The 15,907-nt window shown below is 45.5% G+C and overlaps 1 protein-coding gene across 1 annotated transcript in view; it reads left to right on the top strand.

Annotated features, from left to right (window-relative positions):
* Window positions 1-15,907, top strand: part of USH2A (usherin) — a 514,207-nt gene that overhangs the window by 394,800 nt on the left and 103,500 nt on the right. Inside the window, exon 50 of the mRNA XM_075267084.1 lies at window positions 5,621-5,842. Coding sequence (XP_075123185.1) covers window positions 5,621-5,842 — 222 coding nt within the window. The remainder of the gene's footprint in view (window positions 1-5,620; window positions 5,843-15,907) is intronic.

The following is a 15,907-nucleotide window of genomic DNA, read 5'->3' as shown; positions in this document are numbered from 1 at the left end:
GTGTAATGAGTCGAGGGGGCCAGCCTATGGCGTGTTTTCTTGGCTATTTTTCGTTTCCTCAACGCTGTCACCATGGTAGTCCCACAATCTTCCTGAATTGTAATAACCATTAGTTTGGGTCACAGATGGAGGCGCTCTACTGATTGGTTGGCATTCCTTCCAGCATAATACTTTTTTTTTTTTTTTTTTTTATGTGCAAAGGTACTTGAAATTCTGCCAATTTCCCTCCGCACATCTCCCGGCTTTAAACCCTGGCAAAGTAATTCATATATCACAATATTCTGAATGCTCCGATGATGTCATCAGAAAATGCTATCACACAGGAGAACCGGCAAAGGCAGTTAAATAGTCTCATTAATCTCAATGCTCCATAATGGAAAGAATTTATTTTATAACCTCTATCTCCATCCAGTGGTCGGTGAGAATTAATCTATGTTTACATCTTTGGAAAAGAAATTATTGGACTTGCTGTAAATCAGAACTAACTAGAGGAAAGCCAGTGGACTAGAGAAGAGCTATGACATAATACCAGGCCCCCGGAGATAAGATATATAAAGGTCCCGCCAGGACGTTCATGGTATAGCCAGTGACATCGATGATTTACATTGGATGGTTTTTTGACTTTTTGAAAACTGGTCGATAGACTTTGTGTAAACGTTTCATGGTGATCTACGGTTAGCGAGTCAATTCCTCACTATTGCGCCATTAGAGCCCCGTGCCGGATCAGATCAGTCTAAAGATGACTGTACACAAGAGGAATGGTGGCCAAACATGGCAATCTACCGGTGGTACCAACAAAACATCTAATGTGTATGGAGATGTCCTAGCTATCTCATGAGGCCGGGTTCACTTTTGCGTTCAGGTTTCCATTCGGGGAGTCTGCTTGAGGACACCGGAACAGAAACCTAAGTGGTTAGTGGGATCTGGATGTCCCACCATGTTGGAAAAATCCCTCAACAACGACCACTGGAGCCAGGTTGGCAAAGGAAAAATATTTTTATTTGTACAGATGACGCGTTTCGGGGTATCGGTGCCACAAGCTAGCACCACCCCTTCCTCAGATCTTGTCTGTAGAGCTGAAATAGAAGGCAAACATATGTCCATAGTGATCCTCTTGTTTTTTTCAGAATGGTGGCCAAACACGCCAATCTACTGGTGGCCAAACACGCCAATCTACTGGTGGTACCCACCAAACATCTAATGTGTATGTAGATGTTCTAGCTATCTTGTGAGGCCAGGTTCACTTCTGCGTTCGGGAGACTGCTTGGGGACACCTGTATGCATAGAAAAGTGGTTACCTGAGAAAACACGCGGACCGCATAGACTAGAATGGGGTCCCTGTGGTTTCCACTCAGTTTCCGCACGAAACATGCTGCTTGTAGGACTTTTCTCTCCACATGTTTCGTGAAGAAACTGAGCAGAGACCACACGGACGCCATTATAGTCTATGGGTCCGCCTGGTTTCCCAGGTAACTCCATATAGGTTTCCATTCAGGGGGTCCCCACGCAGAACAGAAACCCGAACACAGATGTGAATGGGGCCTGATTCAGAGGTATGTTCACTCTGAGCTTTTGGAGTTGATTTTGAGGCAGATTCTCTCTCAAAATCACCTGAAATCTCCCCCCCGTTCATATGGGTAAGTTAACACGGATCAGATGGATTTTTGAGATGGAATCTGCCTCCAAATAGAAGATGGTCAAACTTCTTCGGCACGAGCCAGGTTCGACCAGAATATCCCAAACTGTTTGGTTTTTTAAAAAAACTGAAGAATTGGGGAATTGCCTCAGATGAACTAAAATGGCCGCCACAACATATATTGCGGTTATACTCTGGAGTCTCTTTAATCTCCTTGAGTATATTAGGTGGAGGCCCAGGGGCAGTGTCTGGTGCTCGCCTAGTAAGGCTATGCACCTAGAATCACCACTGAGGCCTGTGATTAGCAAAAGTGATCACAAGAATACGCCAAACATTATGATGTCATTACGCTCAGCATGCCCATGTCACTGATACGGCCCAATCACAGGCCTCAGTGGCGATCCCAGGCGCTTGATGTCATCAAGGAAACTGAAAGAGAGCCCTGGATTCCACGACAAGGCCCAAAAGAGGTGCAGGTGAGTAGGAATGTTTTTATTTTTATTTTTTCTTGTCCCCTGGACATCCACCTATTATAATCAAACAATTTCACTTCTGGTTATATCCAAACTTTTTGGAGCCGAAACAGATCTTGGACCCGAGCCCAAACTAAAACAAATCATGGAAGGTTCATCCATCTCTACTCAAAATCTGCCTCAAAAATTGCCTCCCGACTCTCCCATTCACTTGAATTTTTTCGGCTAGAGGGGAAAAAAAGCTTCATTCATTCACTTCAACGGGAGCCGCTCGCTTTTTTTTTCCGGTAGCTAGTAGCAGAAAAAAGAAGTGACATGATCTATCTTGCCGCGGATTCCTCGGCTGAGTCGGCGGCGGTGTCCGTGGCTCAAGACACGCCCCGGTTTAGGCCCTAATCAGGAGTGGGACGCTGCACCGGAATGCCGATGCACTACATTGGCATCCCATCGCGGCCAGCCGCGCCAAAAAACCACACGGTGGAAAACTTTTCCACCAGGTGAATGAGCCCTAAATGGGGCCCCTTCATAGCCGAACTGTAGTCCAAGAAAGAACGTAATAGGGACCAATTACATGATACTTTTGCCACATGAGGGCTAATTCGGCAAAGTCGTATTTTTGGTCCTTGTGCCGTCTGTGTGTACAACAAATTAAACATCGGCCCGTAATAGTATATGGAGTAATTCACGTCACTGTTGACACCACAAAGAATCACAGTATGGAATATTTTTTTTAAAACTCATTTTATTGAAGGAGATGCAACAAAATAAACAGGGTAATCCAGAAAAACATGTACTGAACAGCAAAAAGAATAAAACAGAGAAAAAAAAAAACACAGATAAACAATCAAAGACTGCCACGCCACCATCCCACCCCCGCCCTCCCACCATGAGCAGAGAAAAGTGCAAAAACGGAAGGGCTCTACAGTGTCAGCAAATATACAATTTCACCTATAGACAAGGGGCAACAGATCCAACCCGCAGACGTCTCTCCTCAGGGTACATAAGCGCCCAATGCTGAAGGCATGGAGGGAGCAGAATATTGGGTGGCGGGGAAAGCGCACCACGCCCCCCAAACCTTAGTAAATTTCCCCTGCCTTTATATATAATTTGGTTAAAGGGTAGGATCGAATTAACCAATTTGCGCCATTGAGACACCGACGGGGACCGAGGGGCCATCCACCGCAGGGCAATAGCCTTCCTGGCATAGAATAAACTTTCTCAGAGAAATATCCGTACATGATGGTGCCAGGTCTCCACATCCAGTACGCCAAATAAGCAAAATTCAGGAGAAAATGGGACAGAATGGCCCAGGACGTCTGCCAGGAGATCCACCACCCCCTTCCAATAAGCCTGCACAATCGGGCAATTCCATATCATATGCCAGAAGTCTGCACGAGGGTGCGGGCACCTGAGGCAATTCGAGGCAGGCAAACGGCCCATCCAGTATGGAATATTTTAGTTCATTTTGGGCACTTTTGTCCATTTGACACAGACTTGGAGATTATTGGAGACACTTTTTCCCAGCGCTTCCTGAACCATCTTGTCTGCAGACTTAGGGCCCCTTCAGGAGGAATCAAGGCTTTCTGCTGCTGATTAGGCCCAAATAAATGGGCTTTAATAGTGGGGTCCCTCCCGTGGGCCTAGACTTATTATTCTTGTGAGGGGAGAACCCACACAATGTGTATCTTTCTCCTACTGGAAAGAACATAAGAACACGTTATAGGTATTATTCTGTTTTTTGATATTTGATACATCATCAGTGTTACGTCGACAGGGGGGTCCAACACCCAGCACCTCCTGGATCAGTTGTTACAGCACCAGAACTCCCACTTGGCAACATCCTCATCTTGGCTTCATGGAAACCAGCATACCTAAAAATTTTCAGACAAAGCCCCGCCCCTGCTGAAGGGGTCACACCACCATGGGTAGTGTGCTACACCCCATTTTTGTGCTTGTCACTCCCCTTTTTGTAACGTGGGGTGGGAGAATTGCCCACTGTTTCGGAGGCGACTCCCAGAAAGTCCAGAAGAGTTTGTGGTAACTACACAGTGGACTGAGCCAAAAGCTGACAGCGCCATCCATTGTGTAGTGGCCATGCCAGGTTACTGCAGCTCAGCTCCCATTTAGATGAATGACAAAAGAACTAGTACAAGTGTGAACTAAAATTTTTAATAAAAGATGAAGATTTCTGCTGGCACCCTATACGGCATAAAAAATGGTGTCACTTGTCACCTCTCGTTTGTGCGTATTATTATATTCCACACAATGGTGGTTTCCGTTTTAGAATATCATTATTGACCAGATAATTTGATCTTAAAGGGGATGTTCATGTTGATTAAACTTTTTGCTGGAATAATTAGACGTGTCAACACAATCATGTTATTAATTAGGTGCAATTAATCATTGTGCGCCGCAACGCTGTAAATTGCCAGGATCCGCTATTGCCTATCTACTTGGATTGACGTTCATATCTTCTGACAACCAGCGAGGGTTTAGTACAGGTTCAGGTGCATATGATATGGACTGATACAAACTGAATTGTAGGAACTGTGTAAGGAATACAATTATATAAAGGCAAAGTGGTACGCTATGTTATACGCCTTGTACAGGGGGCGGAGCCTGACTCAGGGATACTCTCCACCCACTCTAGGTAAAACTCAGTATACTGTTCTGCCTTAAAGGGAATGTCTCAACAAAAATTGCCCTACACTTTAAACCAAGTTTTTATGTTAATCATATTTTTTATGATTTTTTTTGCAAATATATTATTTTAGTTTTATTTTTTTTTAAGTACTACATCACTACTTCACTCTGACCACTTAACCTAATAATAGGCCTACACTTGCCAATTCTGTAGGAGTTTTCTTTGCAGTATTCACCTCAGACAAGATTACAATACAAGATAACACCTCTGAAGATAATGCCACTGACCCATCATTACATCACTACTCACAATAGATGATGTCATAGCTCATCTCCTCCCCCTCCCTACACTGAGCATGTCTAGAAAATTTTCCCATAGATCTCAATGAGTCTGCTTCAGACTATTGCTCCCTATGGTCATAACTGTACCGTAAAGCAGATCACTAAATGCTGTTAACAGAGCAGGGGGAGAAGCTCAGGCAAGATGGCCGTCCCCATAATCATATACAGAACGCCGGTTGTGGGACTGCCCTTTTAATGAGTTGACAGATGCTATACGACTATTGGTGCCGTGAGTGTTTATCGAATTTAAAGGGTTGTATGGGGTTAGAAAAACATGGTAGCTTTCCTCTAGAAACAGCGCCATTCCCTTTTTAGTGGTTACATGCTGCGCTGCAACTCAGTTCGATTAATTACAAAGGGGCTGAGCTGCAATACAAGACTTGGCGTGTTGATTAGAGTGGCGCCGTTTCTGGAAGATGGCTGCCATGTTGATCTGATCTTATGTAAACTTCTACCGTTGATAGAGAATGCTGTTATATCTGCGTTATTTTATATGACATGTATATGCTATTGTGTCTATGAACAGGTGAGGTCTGCTGCTACGATAAGACGCAGAACAGAGTGTCTATTGGAGACGGAGACTCGTGTTGTGAGGATAACCCATACTCTACGGCCGGACCTCAGATCTGCTGCGGAGGGTCGCTCCATGATGGCTTCGCTCAGCGCTGTTGCGGCGGTAGAATAATTCCTCCAGACTTTATCTGCTGTGGCGATGAACAGGAGGGATCTCTGTACAGACGGTCACTGGGTAAGTGAGCGCTCAGTAATGCTTTATATGTGGTTAGTGGGGTGTCATGAGTTATAGGAAGCTCAGGGGTGGATACAGAATAAAAATAAAAAAAGGTCAGATCAGCATTGCTTGGTTGTACAGTCTGGGTCAACATGGAAACATGGAAACTCGAATGACCGCTGAGAAAAGTGGATCTGGTGACGTACATGAGTCATGTGATGGATCCCTCACTTGTGATCACTGAGGCCAGTGTTTGTTCTCAGCAGTCATGTGAGCCTCTCCGCTTCCGCCCCTTTAAGTCATGGCATTGGATGGAAATGAGATCTGGACTGTACAGGATGGGTCAGCATGACATTTTTTTTTGTCTGTTTTACACCCACCCCAGTTACCTCTCAGTTTCTTATAATTTATGGACAACCCCTTTAAGTAAGGCATTACACACATAAAGCCATGCTGGAGCCCGTATGGTGGCACATGGGCTGTGTATGCTTCTGTACTATGAAGCCATAGGTGCTCTGTGTGACGCCATATGGGGAAGGGAAGAATACCTACGTAAGATTTCTGACATACTATATACTCGAGTATAAGCCGGATTTTTCAGCACAGTTTTTGTGCTGAATAAGTCCCCCTCGGCTTATACTCGAGTCCGCGAAAAAAAAAAAAAAATTAGGAGGTGTGTGTGTGTGTGTGGGGGGGGGGGGTTATGACCAGCCGCGATATTAATGTATAGAATCGCCCATAGAATAGTGGGGGAAAAAAAGCTTTTAAAAAAAAAAAAAAGTTCTAAATCCCTCCTTTCCCTAGAATACATACAAAAGTAGAAAATGACTGTGAGACACAAACACATTAGGGATCCCACTGTCTACTGAATATAGGGGATCTGCAGATCCCCTATATTCAGTCAGGCTGAATTCCAAGTGGGGGGAAAAAAAAAACTCAGTCCTCAAGCTCAGGGAAGGGGCAGACAGACACACAAAACACCCCCTCCCCTTCCCCAGCAACTACTGCACCCAAAAACGCCAACCATTTTAATTTTTGAAATTTTCCAGTAGCTGCTGCATTTCCCCCCCCCCTCGGCTTATACTCGAGTCAATAAGTTTTCCCATTTTTTTGTGGTAAAATTAGGGGCCTCGGCTTATACTCAGGTCGGCTTATACTCGAGTATATACGGTACTTAGCCTTTATCCTGACTTTTTTTTTTTAATGTATTTATTTATTTAATTTTTGCTTAAAAAATGCCTTAAATGGCTAAACTATATTGCATGCTTTTTTGCGCATATATACAGTGTCTGGCTTCTTTTTCTGGTGTTTCTTTCCCCCTATAAAGAAGTCTGTAGGGAAACACCTGAAAAAAGGGTCAAACGGCATTAAAAATAATTTAAAAAAAAATTAAAAATTAAAAAACAGCAAACAAAGAAGCGATGAATGTAGGGCTTTTCATAAACTACTACTGACTAATCTCTATAGCCAAGTGCATGAGGCCCAAGACAATGCAGTATACTGCTACAAACCTATCAATATGCAGGGCTGCACAGGGCTCGGACAGGGGTATAAGAAGTGGTACCAACATGGCAACATGGCAGTGAACCCAGCCTTAGAGGGTAGCAATTCATAGGGACCAAAGAGAGACTTTTATGCTGTACCTTCTGGAGAAGAATCAATTTGAACACCAATCCAAACGTAATTGGGACACCATGCAGACATGACCCTGGATCTGATATTAACCAGGACCCTAACACTAGGGGTGAATGCTATAGGGGGTGTAGAGGTAGAAGTGGCTACTGGAGACTGAGGGGACCCAAAGGCCTCAATACAGCCTAATAAGTCACCAATATTATTCTTAGCCCATGTTAAATGGGGGCCCGGCTATAGATTTGCAAAATGTTGACAAAATTTTTACCTGAATTTTTTTTATTTTTTTTTTACAAAACTTTGCAAACATTGGATTGAACACACATTGAAAGCCATTGCAACAGTGACATCTACAGGTCGCACAGTGGTCCTGCACGCTGTGCAAATGACACCTAGAAGTGGAAAGATAATAAAGGTGCAGATGATATAAAATAAGCCCTTTATTAATAGCGATATTTACTATTCCGTGCTTGATATTGTATCGGTCGTATCAGTATATCTATCGTAGGTGTCCTGGAGCTCGGCCCGGCGTCTCTGAATTGCATCCTTTACCAAAATAACATTGATTTGACTTTCTCACACCAAATCAAATCTCCTTTGTTCCCAGTTCGGTTGTCTTTGTCAATATGTATTTTATAAATGGAGTGAATTAACAGATGCTGCCGGAGGAGAACTGCTGGGGCAGCATTTAGGTTTTACTGCTCTCCATGGGCGGATGAGCCGTGTACGAGTGTAATACAAGTGTCCTGGGAGAAGGAGCATGCTTTGCATTCCAGCGTGAGATTGAGCACACGCCATCATGAATATATATCTATATACTCTGGATACCCTGCCTGCTGCTACCAGTATACAGTATAGAGTGGCGTACGGCCATGGACTCCCCACATAGCATGGACATTCTGACCTACAGAGACGTATTTACTCTGTCTATGGGATGTTACAAATATCGGAATCCGAATCTCCAACCAATTTGCGCCCCCTACTGTGATTTGGGTCGTACTTATAGTATTAGCTTTAAAATTGTCTCCAAATTTTTTTATTATTATTTATTAAAACTAAATAAAGTCATATATCACTTTTTTTCTAATCTGTTTTTATTCTCTGATTGTAGATTTTTTTTCTTTCTATTTTCTGTACATGACTATGATGGCGGCCATCTTGCCTGAGCTTCTCTTCTACCCTGTTAACAGCGTTTACATCAACCGGTAACGGGCCCTATTTATTTACCAATCCTGGCAGGGGCCGCCGGCCCCACAAACACTATTATTATACTGCCCTGAGTATAATGATCGGAGACCTAGGAGAGATAACAGAACATAAAAAAAACAGTGTTACTTACCTTTCTGGGTCCTGGCAGGCTTCGGGCCTACTTGAGTGATGTTCCTGACATCACATGACTGTGGCCTGCGTCCATATGTGTTGCGACGCAGGCCCCCTGTGTCACGTGACGTCCCTGACGTGATTGAAGATGGCCGCCATCAGCTGGGAGTACAGCGGAGCCAGGGATAGGTAAGTAACAGTGTTTTTTTATGTTTGTATCCTCCCCTGGTTCTCCAATCATTATACTCTGGTGTCTGAAAAGACCCTAGACTAGAGTATAATACTTGTTCATGGGTGTCCACAGTGGGGCATATTACTGGGTGAAGGAGCCACTATGGGGGATAATACTGTGTGCAGGGGCCACTATGGGGCATAATACTGTGTGCAGGGGCCACTATGGGGGATAATACTGTGTGCAGGGGCCACTATGGAGGATAATACTGTGTGCAGGGGCCACTATGGGGGATAATACTGTGTGCAGGGGCCACTATGGGGCATAATACTCTGTGCAGGATGCACTATGGGGCATAATACTGTGTGCAGGGGCCACTATGGGGTATATTACTGCTGTGCAGGGGCCACTATGGGGTATATTACTACTGTGCAGGGGCCACTATGGGGTATAATGCTGTGTGCAGGGGCCACTGTGGGGTATAATGCTGTGTGCAGGGGCCACTATGGGGGATAATACTGTGTGCAGGGGCCACTATGGGGTATAATGCTGTGTGCAGGGGCCACTATGGGACATAATACTGTGTGCAGGGGCCACTATGGGGGATAACACTGTGTGCAGGGGCCACTATGGGGGATAACACTGTGTGCAGGGGCCACTATGGGGAATAATACTATGTGCAGGGGCCACTATGGGGGATAACACTGTGTGCAGGGGCCACTATGGGGTATAATAGTGCACGCAGAAATGCAGGGGGGGGGTGGACGGTTAAGGTCTTTGGCATCGGTCGGGGGAGGGCCATGTCAAAAGTTCATCATGGGGCCCCGCCATTCCTAGTTACACCACTGCTCTGGTGATTGATTGGACTGATAGTGGTTACGATTAATGAAACGCGTTAGCTGGTATTTCTAATGAGCTTTACACACAGATTTTACTACTTAGAACACTCCTTCCTAAGCGCACTATAAACATTGATGTTGGTTATACCAATATATCAAAACTGACAAGAGATCTATTGCTGGGATCGGTGATCGGACTATCACAATTTGTTTTCTGCATATTGATGAGACGGAAGATTTGAACACAAACACCTTTATTCAAACCGAAAATGCCTCTTGGTGTTACCAGGTTTTCAGTTGCCCTGTGTAATACCTAGTGGATGGCATTATATCATTTGCGCTGAATACCTTTGCACTTTCAGTAGCTCTTGCATCTTATTGCCGGCAGAAGACAGAAACCTGAGAACGGAGACCAAACGCTGGCGTGAGCCCAACGTAACAAGTAAAAATCGGGGTCTTTTCTTTATTTTATGCCGTTTCCCTCCTTTATATGATCGCAGAAAACCCTGTTTTTAGCCAACGGCAGCTCTGCCATGAACACCCTACGCCCGAACATGAGTGGTGTTAGAAGCTCTGTAGCGTCATAATGCTCTGAGTATAAAGGGGTATCCAAGATTAAAAAACATGGCTGCTTTTCTTCTCAGGAAGTGACATCACCTTCAGGTCACACGGCCATACTATGGCTCAGTCCGGGCGTGATGTCACTTCCTGAGGAGACACAGCCATGTTTTCTAATCCTGGTTAAAGGCTTTGAAAAGATATGGCACGGGTTTGGGCGCTACTTACCCTGGTACCCATTCTAAATCTGCACCTACCCGTCCCTGCTTCATCCTCGGTAGGATAACAGTAAGACGACCTTCTCCTAATACAGCTGGACCAATGAAAGTTGGGGGGTAAAGTACACTTTAAGGTTCTGTTCCCATTACATCCAAGTCTCCTGTCTGACTTATACCTCTCCAGTACCATTTGGCACATACCCCAGAACTGTTACTAGTGCATAAGCCAAACATGGTGATCAAGCTGTATGTGAACAGGGCCTAAGACACCCGGGTGAGTTATTGGTCGTTGCATAGATAACCGAGCTCTGGTGTAAGGACAGCACATTAGCAGCGTCCTGTGTGACTTACTTTATTGGATCAGGAAGAATCATTGAAATTTCACTGCACCTATTAATATTTTACAGCCTTAAATTCATTGCCGCTGTTTATTTCCCTAATTCATTGTATTAACCTCCTCTAATGGTTTGTAAAGAGACGAGATCCAAAAACCGCTGCAAACGGCTCCAACAAATAATGGCCGATTTACTGTGACATTAACCCTAGCGCTGCGCTACTGGGTGGAGCTAGGAGGAACGGATAGTTCTGTAGTGCTGAAGTAAGTGATGTGATAAGGTTAGAAAATACATATATTCCTTTTGTTGGCTGTCATATTGCAAAAGCATTCTAATCTTTGATAAGATGTATATAGGCTGCTTAAGAAACATGCTGTGAGGTTATATAATAAGATGGCGCCTGCATCCAGGATGGGTGTGTAACGCTCAGGAGGGCCAGGACTGATGGCCGGCTTGTAGAGAGGCCCTTGATCCCAAATGTGCACAAAGCCTTTTTGATGTCCCCGACTACCCTCCCCCACGTGGTACCTGACAATGACAACAGACAACCAGGTCTCGGGGGTAGTCATTGCTCTTTTACTAGCAGGACGAGGTAGTACAAATATACATATGGAGTAATTCTTCACATACAATTCTGTGATCCCTGCAGGTAGTGTCCAGTTAAACAAGTGATGGAGCTTGGAGCAGGAATACTTTAGGCTTGATTAACTAGTAGTTGCTTGGGTAGTTAAACTTGGGTATACTCGTAAGGATGGCCTGTATCCAGGGGGTTAGTCCTCAACAAACTGGGTACATGTATGTAGAAGAGAAAATAGGGGTGTCGACAGCGGGAGACCCTCAAATTCTGTCAGAATAGCTATGGGCTCCTTAAATATAGTTTTGTCCCAAAGACTTACTTGCATAGAGATACGTGTGAGGTTTCCAGATGTATGGATAACAGGTCAGTAGACTTCAGTACTTGCAGACTTGGAGCTTCAGAGGAAAACACTCTCTGAGGAGAATCTTGAGCACAGAGGAAAAGACATCTCTGGTTGAAGTGCCCTGATGCTTAGCTCCCATTTTCAACTCCACATGTGTAGATCTCTTCACACAAAGACCACAGGGTTTCCAAACCTCTCTAGGGAGGGCTGTAACTCAACTCCTCCTCCAGGCCAAGCAAGGGAGCTTGATTGGTTCTGAAGGTCACCTGATCATACTGGACACTCCTTTACATTAGCACACTAGGATGATGCAATCACAGACATAAATTACAATAGAAAGTATAGGCAGGTGCAGTTCACAAAACATCCACAAGATGGTGCATTAATAGACCCCCATGTGTGCTGGCTCTTGTGAAATAGAAATATATGTTAAATATATAGGAAGGAATGGGGAGATACCTCTTTACCTTATATGCAAATGTCCATACCATCTCGGTCTGCAAGGACTATTAAAGGGAATGGGACGAGCAGTACCGGGACATTACAGGTGCAAGAAAAACAAATGTTTGGCTTGCTGACAGAAGACATCGCTCCAAGGGTACCACGCCGGACCGGGAGTCGCTGGCTATATATGCAACTACTTAAACTTTTTTTTGTTTGATTGAGATGTCCCATACCAATCAGGAATAAATAGGAAAACGTACGTTGCTGTTATCTCCCTTCCTTTCTCTGCTACTACAGTATTTGACCCCATGTTGTTTTAATAAAGCGCGTCAGTGCGCTCTCTTCACTGCTAAGAGAGGAGATAATACCAACATTTTGTATCTGGTATCAATGCCTCGTCGCTAGCCCCTAGCTCATATCAATTACTCATGATTATTGGTCAATTAGTCATAAACACAGCTTTGACCTTTTCAATGTATGTGCACTGTGCGGGAACTGCTATGTAGCAGAGCTCAATATACCGAGCACTTGTGATTTCTGCAGGGTAGGTAGTGGGGATGGTGTAACTGCAGTCCTATAGAAAGTCTAGGGGTACGTTCACACAAAGTTTTCTGCAGGTGGATTTTGACGTGCAATCCGCCTCAAAATCCTCCTGCAAAAATGCCTCAAATAACCTCAATGGGAGACGCTCGCTTTTATTTCCTGCTAGCTACTAGCTAAAATTTTTGCAAATTCTGTATCGAACCCTGATTGTTACAAACTGGTTTGCTCCTGCCTGTTGTCGCCTCTATATGAAATTAGGGGCCTATGTAGACACAGTAGAAGACCCTTCAATGGCAACCCTATAATGGCTCTGTAATATGATCGTGTGCATAAGCCCTAAGGTGTCCTGCTACTCCAAGTAGAAACCTCTGTTGGTGACTGCTAATGTTACAGCCACCAATAGTCAACAGCAGCCTCATGGTATAATTGGGGGAATTCATTAAGTCTAGCACATATTTCGCAGGTCATAATATTGAGAGCGCTGGCGGCAGATACACTCAAAATATTAAGCGACCCCTATCGCTTAGTGATTCTGACACTAAGGGACGTCCCATGTGTCAGAACTGAAGTCTACATTGGGTATAATTCTCATCCGTTTTCTGGCATAAGTAATAGTAAGTATGTCGTGTGCCTCTGCCCTAGCCTGCTTTGATCCCTGCTGTGCCAAATTTTTTCAACAGTGGCAAGCAACTCAAAAAATGGACAATGTCCCAGAGTATAATAATGGAGCCCCAGGAGAGGTGGTCAAACATAGGAAACAATGGTACTCACCTCTTCTGCTCTCCAGAGCAGCTCTGTTCTCTTCCGCGCTTCTGCCTGACTTAAGATACTGCTGATAGGGCCTCCGAGGTCACATTGGTGTCATTACACATAATGATGTTGACGTGACCCCTGAGACCCAATCAGCGGGCGCTGACATTAGATAGAAGTGCCAAAGAGAACAAGAGTTGCTCCGGAGCACAGGAGAGGTGAGTACTGTTGTTTTTTATGTTTGATCACCTCTCCTGGGGCCTGAAGAGACCCCACAGTATGATAATATCTAGTGAGTGGCGAAAATTTGTTGGAAGATTATACTGTGTTCAGGGGCCCCTTTGGGACATCATACCATGTGCAGGGGTCGCTATGGGACATAATATCGTGTGCAGGGGCTGCTATGGGACATAATACCATGTGCAAGGGCCACTATGGGACATAATACCATGTGCAGCGGTCGCTATGGGATATAATACCATGTGCAGGGGCCACTATGGGACATAATACTGTGTGCAGGGGCCACTATGGGACATAATACTGTGTGCAGGGGCCACTATGGGACATAATACTGTGTGCAGGGGCCACCATGGGACATAATACTGTGTGCAGGGGCCACCATGGGACATAATACTATGTGCAGGGGTTGCTATGGGATATAATACCATGTGCAGGGGCCGCTATGGGACATAATACCGTGTGCAGGGGCCACTATGGGGGATAATACTGTGTGCAGGAGCCACTATGGGGGATAATACTGTGTGTAGGGGCCACTATGGGGCATAATACTGTGTGCAGGGGCCACTATGGGGAATAATACTGTGTGCAGGAGCCACTATGGGGGATAATACTGTGTGTAGGGGCCACTATGGGGCATAATACTGTGTGCAGGGGCCACTATGGGGGATAATACTGTGTGCAGGGGCCACTATGGGATATAATATCATGTGCAGGGGCCACTATGGGGGATAATACTGTGTGCAGGGGCCACTAAGGGGCATAATAGCGTGTGCAGGGACCACTATGGGAAATGATACCGTGTGCAGGGGCCACTATGGGACATAATACTGGGTGCAGGGGCCACTATGGGGGATAATACTGTGTGCAGGGGCCACTAAGGGGCATAATAGCGTGTGCAGGGGCCACTATGGGGGATAATACCATGTGCAGGGGCCGCTATGGGACATAATACTGTGTGCAGGGGCCACTATGGGGGATAATACTTTGTGCAGGGGTCGCTATGGGAAATAATACTGTGTGCAGGGGCCACTATGGGACATAATACTGTGTGCAGGGGCCACTATGGGACATAATACCATGTGCAGGGGCCACTATGGGACATAATACCGTGTGCAGGGGCCACTATGGGACATAATACCATGTGCAGGGGCCACTATGGGACATAATACTGTGTGCAGGGGCCACTATGGGACATAATACCATGTGCAGGGGCCACTATGGGACATAATACTGTGTGCAGGGGCCACTATGGGATATAATACCATGTGCAGGGGCCACTATGGGACATAATACTGTGTGCAGGGGCCACTATGGGGGATAATACTGTGTGCAGGGGCCACTATGGGGGATAATACTGTGTGCAGGGGCCACTATGGGAGATAATACTGTGTGCAGGGGCCACTATGGGGCATAATACTGTGTGCAGGGGCCACTATGGGGGATAATACTGTGTGCAGGGGCCACTATGGGAGATAATACTGTGTGCAGGGGCCACTATGGGACATAATACTGTGTGCAGGGGCCACTATGGGGGATAATACTGTGTGCAGGGGCCACTATGGGACATAATACTGTGTGCAGGGGCCACTATGGGACATAATACCATGTGCAGGGGCCACTATGGGACATAATACCATGTGTAGGGGCCGCTATGGGACATAATACTGTGTGCAGGGGCCACTATGGGAGATAATACTGTGTGCAGGGGCCACTATGGGGCATAATACTGTGTGCAGGGGCCACTATGGGGGATAATACTGTGTGCAGGGGCCACTATGGGAGATAATACTGTGTGCAGGGGCCACTATGGGATATAATACCATGTGCAGGGGCCACTATGGGACATAATACTGTGTGCAGGGGCCACTATGGGGGATAATACTGTGTGCAGGGGCCACTATGGGGGATAATACTGTGTGCAGGGGCCACTATGGGAGATAATACTGTGTGCAGGGGCCACTATGGGGCATAATACTGTGTGCAGGGGCCACTATGGGGGATAATACTGTGTGCAGGGGCCACTATGGGAGATAATACTGTGTGCAGGGGCCACTATGGGACATAATACTGTGTGCAGGGGCCACTATGGGGGATAATACTGTGTGCAGGGGC

The sequence above is a fragment of the Leptodactylus fuscus genome, chromosome 3, assembly GCF_031893055.1.
Source record: "Leptodactylus fuscus isolate aLepFus1 chromosome 3, aLepFus1.hap2, whole genome shotgun sequence".
NCBI lineage: Eukaryota > Metazoa > Chordata > Amphibia > Anura > Leptodactylidae > Leptodactylus > Leptodactylus fuscus.
Note: the sequence above shows the minus strand (reverse complement) of the source record. Positions and strands in the feature narration are given on the sequence as shown.